General features: G+C 36.9%; 1 protein-coding gene across 4 annotated transcripts in view; it reads left to right on the forward strand.

The window, feature by feature from the left end:
• The window catches only part of LOC136858571 (phosphatidylinositol 3,4,5-trisphosphate 3-phosphatase and dual-specificity protein phosphatase PTEN), a 516,439-nt gene that overhangs the window by 140,128 nt on the left and 363,295 nt on the right, over positions 1-13,016 (forward strand). For all 4 annotated transcript variants that reach the window (XM_067138224.2, XM_067138225.2, XM_067138226.2 and 1 more), the window contains exon 4: positions 8,397-8,504. In XM_067138224.2, the coding sequence (XP_066994325.2) occupies positions 8,397-8,504 (108 nt within the window). The remainder of the gene's footprint in view (positions 1-8,396; positions 8,505-13,016) is intronic.

Raw genomic sequence — 13,016 nt, forward strand, 5'->3', positions numbered from 1 at the left:
TATAATTAACCACATTGGCAATGAAATGAGGAAAACTGTAGTCAATCAAATTCTCAGTGAAAAAACAAATCAACCACTTTTAATATGAAAAGTGTTGCAATAGTTTATGTTCATTTGGTATTACTGAATTGTTTGCTCCGTTGAGCCCTTAACGTGATTTGATTGAATGTAGTGATGTAAGTTTTTAGTTAATTAATGAGTGGACTAGAAAGCCTGGTTCACTTGTGATGGAGCTGTGGTGATATCTGGTGGAAGTAATACGTATGTCCAACCCTTGTCGTATTTCTCTATGTAGTCTGGTATGAAGTGAGAGAGTGTTTTTACGACCGGATGCCTTTCCTGACATCATCCTCATCAGAGAAGTCAATGTGATGAAACGCATGATGTGAAATATGATAGTAGGAATGAAGAGGGTGAAATCCAGTGCCGGCAAATAGCCTACTCCTGTCAAATAGAACCAAGGGGTCCGCTCAAAGCTTGATATCCTCACCGGATGGATGGATCACAAACAGTTTCATATGCTGTGATTCCACATGAACACTACTGAGAGGTTTGGAATTGAATCCAGGCTTTTGGCACGCAATTTAATGATTAAAAATTATTGTATACCACAACTTCTTCTATCCTGCCGGCCAACATTCTGATGTTTTTTATTTATTGCAAGACAAATTCCCAAATGTTATTGTGTGGCACTGTGCTCATCATCGTCCGCAATTATCCGTTTACGATACATTAAAGAAATTTAAGAGTTCTATGAACAAACTGTATGTAACATACCATGCTTCTCATAAAAATTCCAGGTAACTGCAGGAGTGTGCAGCAACATGAGATATGCAGCTCCTGAAAATAGGAATAGTCTTGAGTACATGAAGGGTAGCATCATTCCTCCATAGAGTCCATGCAGTGGGGCAAGATTACCCAGCACTAGTTTGTAATTTCCAAAGAGCACAGAAGTATGCTACAAGAAGCAATACGGAGCGGTATGTTTATGAGCGTCTGCTGAGGAAAATTACATCTGTCCTTCTACTTTGTATTTGGGGCTAATGTGTGACGTTCTTCAAGAGCTGCGTGGTTTAAGTTTACGATTACAGGAAAGAAATATAAACATTTATAAAGCTGACAAGAAGATGAGGAGCACAACAAAAAAAAATTAAAGAAAGATTTGTTAATACAAGCCCATCTCTCTCCAAAATGATAAGAACATGATGGGTCAAAGCTACTGAAATTCACAACAAAACAAACAAGAAGCACAGTTGTTCAGGCAATCCAGGGAACTTTTATCAGAGCCTAAAATTATCCTTAAAAAGAAGGCTCCTTGATGGTACAGATGCTGATGTGACTGATTGTGCCAAAGTATTAGACTCCCATTACTGGCCAGAACAGACAGAAAGACAAGTCTCCTTTAGAGAAAGTAACATTAGAAAGCTGGCTAAAAAGTTTTGAGTAAACAGAAGAGAGTCTATTTTGGTTTTCGTGTGTATCTTGAAGAAGATAAACTGCTTTCTCTATCAAACACATTGATCACCATTGCTATATTTCCAGTAAATGTGAAAGAGAGTTTTCACAGATGAACCTGATACTGACACCGTCCAGATCATCTTTATTAGTACAAACAACCTCTGCAGTTATGTTGGACCTTCTCTTGCCAGTTTCAAACCGGATATGCCGTATATGTTGATATGTGACTGCAGGGACAATATTCTGCTTTGGATACTAACAGCAAACAGCAATCAAGAGAAGAAGAGGGTATATCTGGAGATGTGAAGAAATTGTGGGAGTTTCTGTGAGTTTCGGTTTATGAAGAAGTTTGGATGAATACCGCCACCTGTTTTCTTATGGGAAAAAAGAAAAAAAAAGCACTGGATTTACACAATATACAGACACTTTTAGTACCATTACAAACCACTCTGTGAATTAGAAATAACTTTCAAATGCACATTCACTGAAAAGTGTTCAGAGGAATCAATTCTATTTTCCATTTCATTTCTACTTTTCTTATCCTTTTCTTCATTGTTCTGTTGCTTTTATACATCTCTCTTCCGGTGTTTTTCTTTTTTCACTTTCCTTACTGTTTAGATGACAGCAAGCCTTGTAATATTTTTGATACTTAAAACAGGGGGCTTGAAGTACATATTCTCATTGTTTGCTGTCCTTATCTATGTACTAGCTGATGTACCCGTGCTTCACTACGGGATTCTCAGAAAGACTGACATGGTGGTTTTCCTAACTGAATTCAACATAGGTCATTACAAAAACGTCAGTAGGAATGTAGCGATTGAAAGCAATGTTATGATGTAAAATACTCGATCAAATGAAAAACCGCACACTTTCTCAATTTCAACGAACAGTACTACGGTGCCGATCTAAGAGTCCAAAGTTCCAGAGCTGGAATAATCAGGTCACAGACTGTCATTATTCCGTTAAATGTGCACACTACTCATTCCAATCAGTGGCTCAGAGTAGGGATTGTATAGCTCGAATACTATAATGAACCAGTGTGTTACGTACCAGATGTATCAGAAAATGTATGAACCAGAGGAATGGCATGCTAAAGAAGAAAGTTATCTTACACCCCAGCTACTTCCCACCAATATACAGGCAGGCTGTTACAGTCGGTACGACCAAGCGAGTTGGCCGTGTGGTTAGGGGCGCGCAGCTGTGAGATTGCTACCGGGAGATAGTGGATTTGAACCCCACTGCCGGCAACCCTGAAGATGGTATTCGGGAGATGGTGGGTTCGAGTCCCACTGTTGGCAGCCCTGACGATGGTTCTCCGTGGTTTCCCATTTTCACACCAGGCAAATGCCGGGACTGTACCTTAATTAAGGCCACGGTCGCTTCCTTCCACTTCCTAGACCTTTCCTATCTCCCCCCCCCCCCCCCCAAAAAAAAAGATGGTATTCCGTGGTTTCCCATTTTCACTCCAGTCACACCAGGCTGTACCTTAAAGCCAAGGCCGCTTCCTTCACGCCACTCTTCATTTCCTATCCCATCGTCGCCATAAGACCTACCTGTGTCGGTGCGACGTCAAGCAAATTAAAAGAAAACCTCGGTACGCTGCAGTAATCCTATCTATCGGGGATGAGAGGAAAGAGAAGACAAAAAGCACATCACAACAAACAGTGGTCAATGTAGTGTTATTGTTGATAAAGTTTATGAGCTTTCTATATTGCAGGCCTTCACATTAGTTTTCTTTCGACTCTGTGATATTCGGGTGTCTTACAAAATTATTTATATCGTAGACTGTAGTTCCTTATTCTCAAACTTTACATACTGATTTTCACTAAATTCTGTTTACCCATTTTCTCGTGACTCGGCGCTGATATGGACTTAGTAACAAAAATCCAAATTTTTGAATATCTCCGATTATATGCGGTACGGTAACAATGTATAAGACATAAGTGATCGGAAATTTAATAACTTCTTACATAACTACTACTAACTTACGACGTAACTAAAGTTAGGTTAGTTATGTAGTATTTATCGATATGACCACTAATAACATAAATAACTTATTTGAGAATTACATTTCAGACCTTCCCCTAAACTACCATTTCACTCAGCGTGAATAAAATAATTTGTTGCCTAGATTGCAGTGGTTCATCACTCATCATTACATACCGATTTTCATTACATTCTCTTCAGCCGTTTTATCGTGATGCGTGTACATACATACATACATACATACATACATACACATACACACATACATACATACAGACAGACAGAAATTACGGAAAAGTAAGAAATGCATTTCGTTGTTACTGTGCACATGACAGATACAGAAATACCATTCATTTCAAATTCTGAGCAATGTACAGGCAAAACACTTATTTTATATATAGATTACATTTCAGGCCTTCCCCTAAACTACCATTTCACTCAGTGCGAATAACATTATTGATAGCCTAGATTATAGCGACCTATTCGCCGACTTTGCATACCAATTTTCGTGAAGATACGACCACTAATAAAATAAATATTTGACAATTAAATTTTAGGCCTTCCCCTAAACTACCATTTTTCTCAGCGTGTATAGCCTATATTGTAGCGACTAATTTTCCATCTTTGTCTAGCGATTTTCATTAAGACACGACCACTAATAACAAATATTTGAGAATTAAATTTCATGCCTTCCCCTAAACTACCATTTCACTCAGCGTGATTAAAATAATTTATAGCCTAGACTGTAGCAGTTCATCACCCGACTTTACATTCCGATTTTCATAAAATTCTCTTCAGCCGTTTTCTCGTGATGCGTGTACAGACAGACAGACAGACAGACAGACAGACAGACAGACAGACAGACAGACAGACAGACAGACAGACAGACAGACAGACAGACAGACAGACAGACAGACAGAAATTACGGAAAAGTAAAAAATGCATTTTCTTGTTACTGTGGACTTGACCGATACAGAAATACCATTCTTTTCAAATTCTGAGCAATGCACAGACAAAACCCTTATTTTATATTGTACCATTTCATTGCCCAGTTTGCGTCATGAACGGCAGTTACATTGCTGACATTTGCCATCCATCGCGGTAGAATGACGAAAATTATATGATAAAAGAGTATATTACAAGGAAAATATGCAGACATAACGAATCAAATGAGCCGTGAAGTACAATTATGACGATCGGACCTAAAGAATCCATGCGGCCATGAGTAAAAAAAATATTGTATTGTTATCCCGAGTTGAAAATACATTCACTTAAAAAAAAAAAAAAAAAAAGGAGAAGTCAACATCGGAACGAATTATCAGACAAGATTCAATACAAGAAGAGAAGTGATTATAGTTGGAGAAGAGAATTGCTATTAATACAATTATGACTATATATGAAATGTAAAGAAAATTTTGCCAAATCTCAAATACGAATTGGAAATATTGGGCGTGAAAGAAGAGCAGTAGAAGTCGTCAAGTCAAGCTTGAAACTGTTGATCAGAAGCCCTTATATAAAAATTAGAGATCGCCAGCTAGCAGTTTTAAAGTTAACGATAAGCAGAAAACATTTCAATTACCGTATAAAATATTGTATCTTCAAAAATTATTTGCTAGGGAGATAGAGAATATACCCAAGAGTATTCAGGTCCTTCAATATGTTTATGACGCATGTAATCATCGGAGATTCCATGGCAGAGTAAATTAAGAAAATGGGATCGCAGTCTGGAAGTACCCTGACCAGCCGTACTGCACGCCTGAGGCCCAAGTCCAGTAACCAGTAATGACGTGCACTTGAACGCGAGATGCTGGCAAAGAAGAAGTTCCAGGATGAAATCGAATCCGGCGGGTTAGCGAAAGCAAGATAAGTGAAGTTCCATGTAGTTATTTTACGTAGTTAAATTATTAGATTTGAATGAATAATAGTGTGTGTCTAAGTTAAAATATGTGTACAGCTAGGTCAGTGTCGTGTTTTTCGAGATAAAAACTCCATGGATAGTGTCTTTGAAAAATAATCCATATAATCATGTGGGAATACGGATCTAGGTAGTCTCTGATAACACAAATTTATACTCTATGTATAGGAATGTTTGTTTACTTGAAGAAAGCTTTGAAAATCAGTATTTTTAACGTTGTGATGGAGATATATGTATTTCATAGTGCAAATCAGCCATAATGCAATGTAGATAGAAGTAAGATCGTACTCTAGGACATAGGAACATGACATAACGTTTAATCGTCACCAAACGTGAGTAACAAAGCCTGAGATTTTAATACATGCCTTTATTACAGGACATGTATAATTGTTTGTGTTATTTAATATCGAAATCCTATAACATGCTATTACATAATGTTTAATGGAGTAGACGTACATTGTGCTACTCGTAGAGCAATGAATAATTAAGTGAATGAAATTATTGATATGGTCAATGACATGATGATATTGTGGGCAAGAATACTGGTCGGATATATGGAAATATATGAAGTAGGAGGAATTATGTTAGGTATGGTGCGCATACGGCAAAATACGAGTTTATATGAGTAATTGGTGATATTTATGAAGCGTAATGCTGATGTTAGGTTAAAGTTGTTGTTCTTGCCATGTGAGATATACGGTAGCGTATCATGTCGGGTTAAATGGAATATGAATACGACTGTATGAGCTTATTGAACCTTCAGGCTGTTTATGGTGTACGATCATCGAGATTATATCCTAGAAGTAACGCATTTATGGTTGAAACTTAATATTTTCCTAGAGGAATTTTACATGTTAGGCTATCTCCAAGTTGATTTCCTGTCAAAGTTATGATTGGAAGTAGGAAATGTCTTCATAATTTAGATAACTACTGTCCGTAAATAGGTGACCTTCATATACAATTCTCTTCAAAATTTTTCGCGGATTGATGATTGTTTTTGAATCAAGGTATATCATACCATGAGAATGACTTGCTTGTTGACACACGAGTGCTACGTTAGGTTAATCCTACACATTTACAAGGAATATTATGAATATATAAGTTTACTTAGTAGACATAATACTTACCTTTAAGTTGATTTTCGTTGATATGTTAGTGAATGGCAATTTTAAGCCATGCTAAGTGGAACTCGCTCATGTTGCTTACATTAAAAAAAAACTTGAGAAAACCGAAACCAAAGATATTTAAGCGATATCTTGAAAAAATCAAGGACAGTTAACTGATATTTAAGTAATACTTTGAAAACATTTTAATAGTTTTTCAAGATGTTTCAAGGACTCTAAATGACATTTGAATGATATGAAATTGACATTCTTGATATTTAACTAGTATTTAAATAATACTTTCATGACATTTTTATAATTCTTCAAGATGATCCATCAATTCTAAATGATATTTGAAAGATACATAAATGATAAATAATAGTATTTTTCAATGACAATGTAAATAGTATTTAAAGAAATATCTACTATATTTTAATTAGGGATCGGAATTCAGTGAATACGATTGGACATGTAAATAATTTTGTAACTTCATTCCAAGTACAATCATTTATTAAAATCACAATCTTTATCCGTGATAGGTATCGTGCACCGAATTGATATATATGGCTGACATCAAAACATGAAAAGTAAGTGATATTTGATTGAATGAATAAAAGTAGGTGGAGGCGAAGGAGTACTTATGTTGGATGGGATGAAATATTCGAATGATAGGTCAAGTCTGGATATTTATATTATTATCAGGTCGCAGAGTTTGGGTGATGTACCCATGTCTCATTCCCATCTGCATGATGACTTGATGATTGTGGGGATTCAGTACATTTCTTTGACCGTCCAGCATAAGATAATGGATTATTGGCCGGAGTATTTGAGGTAGTTGTGAGTAAAGGCACGATACCAATAATGTACCACTGAAAGGTGCAATATATATAGATTTTTGTATGGTAATAAAGTCTGAATCATGATAATAATTCATGTAAACAATCGACTTGTCGTTTGGCTTCTAGTTGGCTTGTGAAATAGCATGAATCCCTTCTTCTCAGCATGCTACAACTTTAGAAAATTCAAAAGACTTTGCATAGCTTTGTGTTTTAAGTGAAGAGGTGTAATTGCTCTTATGACTGGGTACAGTGCAAGAGCTAGGCATTTTCACATACTAAGCTATATCACAAGTTGTAAATCAGAAGGAAAGCAACACAATCTCTCATTTACTGCATTGAAGTGAATGGCGTGAACTGCCAGTAGCCATGTTGCTACGGCTTTGCCATCTTTCTCACACCATGGCCTTTTATTACAAACAGCTATGCTCAGTCTCATTTATGGCTTTGACAGTAACAAAAGTGCTGAGATGTGGGCGGTGCTGAGTAAAGATCTTTGGAACAGAACTAGTGCACCTAGATCTTGCGAAAACGTCCTACTCATAGGGACGGTCATGCTGCAGTAGTACTTTTTGGCCCAGTGAGGAGTTTTACATGCCTCATTGTGGTATCGCCTCTTGTTTTTATGGTTTCGCTATAACTTCATGGCCTTTGGTGGGGCTGTTTGATGATCTAACCAGTCTCCAGCTTGAAGACTAAACAGACATTTTTCATAAGCTTCTAGTTTTCCATAGCAGGCATATTCGGCATTTGTCATATATTCCATCTGCCTTGACTATATTTTATAATCTTACTCATGATAAATTTAGTTAAATATTAAATGAGACTAGGGGAGAAAATATATTCTTGCTGCAACTCCTGGTTTGATGCTGTATATATTATGTCACCGTTCACCTTGACTGGCATTCTGTACTAGGAAAATTGTAAGTTTTCTAGAAAATTCTTTGAAAGAAGAGTTTTGGTGCAGAATTTCCTTGCATGCTGTCAAGACAATATCTCAAGTCATTAAAAATTGCAAATAGTTTTGGTGATGGTGGTGCAAAATTACTATTTTTGCCTTTTGTGAATGAAATCTAAAATAAATTATCTCTGTTGTAGGGTCGCACTGGAGTTATGGTCTGTTGCTATTTGTTGCATAGTCTACAATATGCTTCAGCTAATGATGCCCTGAACTATTACGCAAAACAGAGAACGCATGATAGGAAAGTGAGTATCTTTTCAAACATGTTTCTCTTGTGTCTTATAATGGAGATTTTTATAGTTATTTTATTGAACTACTGTTTTAATATACCATTAACATTATATAATACAAAATAACATGATGCCCTAAACTATAATGCAAAACAGAGAATGAGTGATAGGTGAGTATCTTTTCTAACATGCCCTCATGTCCTATAATGGAGATTTTCATAGTAGATTTGATTTAATTGAACTGCTGTTTAAATATAACATTCGGAATAATGAAAATCTGTGTGTTTTAGAGTTTGTTAGTGACAGTATAGTGTCTTCGTTATACCTCTAGACTTTTTTAAAATCCATTTGTGTTGTAATTAATATGTACAAGTGGTGGGAGATGGTCTTTCACGTCTCATGTATCAGCGTCGTCTTTTGGTAATTCAACTTTATTTTCATTACTCTCAGTTGTATGTAACTCAAAAGCTTTTCATTCTGTCAAACACACAAGTTAACCTATTACACTATAACATACCTGTAAAAAGACACATTATTAAACAAGGAATAAAAGTACACACTATTTATGTAGGCTATTTATTTATTTATTTATTTATTCCTTGTTTAATAATGTTTTTTTATAGGTACACAAGAACCTCGTTTATCCAGATTAAGTGGGACCGGTACTGATCCGGATGATCGAAAATCCAGATAATCTGGAAAAAGCTAAAAAACAAATACAATACATGTTATATAATCTACTAACATAAGTTGTACAAAAATATATCTTTTTCATTTGTACAAAATATATATGAACACTTTTCTTACATTTATGACTGTTTTATGCACTAAAATAATATGTAAGTTTTTTCTGTTTTACATTTGTATAGTGTTTGCATGCAGCACGATCATGAGGACGTTTTACTAACATCAGTTCTGCCGGTGGGATTTCACTCTGGGATTCTAAATAAGGCATCAGTTCATCCAGCTGCATTGTTGTCTCTCCATGAGTTATTGTTTCTTCTGATGGAGCGCCGGTTTCATTTTCGAATTTACCATCACTCACGTCATTACCTGCCGAGGCAATAATTTCTTTATTTGTCATTATGCCGTAGCCTGAATTACAGGAATTTTTCGAACAGTCATTTATGTCGTTCTCATCTTAGTCTGAGCATCCGGGAATACGTGCAAATGTGTCGAGGAACTCAGAAGAGTCCACAACTTCACAAACCTTGGTGGTAGATGCACAGATATACGGCCATAGATGTTTCCAAGATTTTTTATTTGTCATTTCACTAACTTGATCCCATGCAGATGTGATCATATAAATAATGTCTTTCATGTTTATTGATTTCAATACCAGAATTACACCATATTCCACCTCTTCATCAATCAGTTTACTGAGCAGCTGCCTCCTGTGTAACCGCTTGATGTTTTCCAATACACCCTGGTCAATTGGTTGCAACAGAGCTGTTACATTAGGTGGCAGAAATTTCACTTGTATATCACCACTGACCAACTCTTTTACTCCCGGCTGTAACGGCGCATTGTCAACGAATAAAATGGCCTTCAGTGCCAAACCTTGTTTTGTTAAAAACCTTTTTACGTTTGGCACGAAGTCTTCTTGGAAACAGTTTTCGAAAGTTCCACTATCCATCCATGCATTCTTTTGGGATGTGTAAGAAACCGGCAAGACAGATCGATTCACATTTTTAAGAGCAAGGTGATTTTTTATTTCCCTAGTAACAGGGGAGGAAATTTATGTCCTTCAGATGCATTGGCGCATGCCATAATTGTATTGCGATCTTTACTTCTTTTATAACCCTTTGCTGATTCATCTAATTTAGATGCAATTGTCTTATTTGGTAGCATGCAATAAAACAGCCCAGTTTCATCGGCATCATACATCGGATCTGGCGATAAATTATTGGAGCAATAATGTCATGAAATTCCTTTATGAAACTGTCAGCAGCGACTTTATCCCCTAGAAAACATTCACCAGTCAGTGAAAGCTGGCGCATGCCATGACGAGCTTTTCACCTTTGCAACTAACCCTGACTATCTGTGGAGATAGGATTTCCATTTACTCGCTTGCTGTTTACACTAAGTGCCTTTTCTTGTAAAATCAGCCCTGAAGTCAGAACACCATGCTCTCTCTTTTCACTAAACTACATGAATAACGCGTCATTTAGAGATTCATCTCTAGCTTTCTTAACATGGCACAATTCTCTAAACTATCTTTCGTCATCATTTTAACCCGCGTGTGGTCGCTACATGAGTTTTTATCTCACATTATTTTGTATTTTGAGTACTTCTCAGTGATGCAGGGTAGGTGACTTAGCTGAATTGACTACTGTCATGAGTAAGGCGATATACATTTGAAAGGTAAGCATCCCCTCCTCTATTCGAAACAAAGATTCGTATGAGTTTGTGCGCCATGTGTGAGAGGTTCTCTCATTGCGCGACCAGTGGCGTTGGAGATATGTTGAAGTCAAGAAGGAAACTCTCCTGTTGTAGGTGTTCGTATTTGACTTAAGTCACATGCAAAACTTTCTCCAATTGCAGTTACTGATAAATGAGTCTTCAAAAATTATGAGTTGAGGAAGAATGCTGGGTAATAAGCGCTGTTACAGACTCCAGCTAACTCAGACGTTAGAGAGAAAACCTATTGTACTTCATTCTTGCATTCGCATTGCGACTGTTAGAAAGTACTATATTAATAACAATGTTGTTGGTTTGATGTCCCAATAAGTACTTTTTACGGTTTTCGCAGATGCAGAGTTGCTGGAATTTTGTCTCGCAAGAATTCTTTTACATGCCAGTAAATCTATGGTTGACGTATCTGATCACGTTCAAACACCACTAGACTAAGCCAGGATCGAACCTGCCAACTTGGGCTCAGAGAGTCAGCACCTTAACCGTCTGAGCCATTCAGCCCAACACTCTTGTGAATATTATGTACTGACATGTGACTAAACTAATGACTAATATCCATTGAGTAGTAATTTGTTTCTGTAATATACAGCTAATCATTTCATCTTAGTATGGTATCTAAAATGTGTAACGCAGACTTAGTGTCTCATTTCACTCTTACACCCCGCAAAATTGTGGAAGATATACCGTATATATTTTAAATGAGGTTTAATGTGAGAGAAAATCTCACATGCGACCACTCGTGTTACAGTTTGGGTAGGGACCATTCACGGGTTAAAGCAGAAGTCCTCAATTTCTTTTCGGTTTTTCTTCCACTCAGACACAGTTGAAGTCCCTATGCCATAGTCTACAGCAATATTTTTAAAAGTTCTCCTTTGTCCAGCCTGTTCAATGCTTCTAACTTTTTGTCCATCGAAACGACTACTTTCTACCACCTTGAAGCCATTGTCACGCTCACTCAAACAGTACAATACTGAACAGGAAAATACTGTAACTGTACAACGTGGTGTTAACCTTCGACTACTGATGTGGTCTCTCACAAACTACTGAATATGATGACTCATTCCCTTCCTCTTTCATCGTCTTCAGCAATCACACAGCGGGTCATTACTGAGCAACGATGTGAACCCGAGATTAACAATGTCTGCAGTATCGGATGAGTTTCATAAACTCCATGTCAGCAGGACCGTCATTAAGAAAGTGATCAATGAAGTGACTATATAATGTGCTGAGGCATGTTAGTTGTACGTTGCATTCAGAAGAGCGTGGGTTCGAATCCCATCTCTGCCATTCTGGGTATGGTTTTCTACGGTTTTTCATTCACAATTCCAGGTGAATGCTGGGACGGTACCTTTTTATAGATTGTGGCCAAATTACTTGCTTGGCAGAAAAGACATTCAAGAAGAGTCGACCCCGTAAAAGAAATACTGTACAAGTAAAAATCAATTTTTATTATTTTCGATCCGGATAAACTAGAGATCCAGATTAATGAGGGCCGGATAAACGAGGTTCTTGTGTATGTTATAGTGTAATATTTATATTTAACCTGTATGTTCGACAGACCGAAAAGCTTTTAATAATACTGTATATTTGATTTACGTCCCACTAACTACTTTTATGGTTTTCGGAGACGCAGAGGTGCCGGAATTTAGTCCCGCAGGAGATCTTTTACGTGCCAGTAAATCTGCCAACATGAGGCTGACGTATTTGAGCACCTTCAAATACCACCAGACTAAGCCAGGATCGAACCTGCCAATAAAGATCAGAAGGCCAGCGCTTCAACCGTCTGAACCACTCAGCCCAGCGAAAAGCTTTTAAGTTGCATTTAACAGAGTGGACACTGGAAAGTGTGGCTTCCTCCTTAATAATAATAATAATAATAATAATAATAATAATAATAATAATAATAATAATAATAATAATAATAAACCCTCTTGCTCTTAGTTTTGTGTGGTTTGTGAAGGTTATTAGTGCATTGTGGGAGTGTGTTAATACTGTAGTTCTTTTGGGGTTGAAAAGACATCATTTGATGGTGTCATCTTCACGCATAGTTGTTCACGTAAGTCACAACGATTTCTATGTATGATTAACTGCGTATCATAAACAGATGGAAGA

Source organism: Anabrus simplex, chromosome 1, assembly GCF_040414725.1.
Source record: "Anabrus simplex isolate iqAnaSimp1 chromosome 1, ASM4041472v1, whole genome shotgun sequence".
Classification (NCBI taxonomy): domain Eukaryota; kingdom Metazoa; phylum Arthropoda; class Insecta; order Orthoptera; family Tettigoniidae; genus Anabrus; species Anabrus simplex.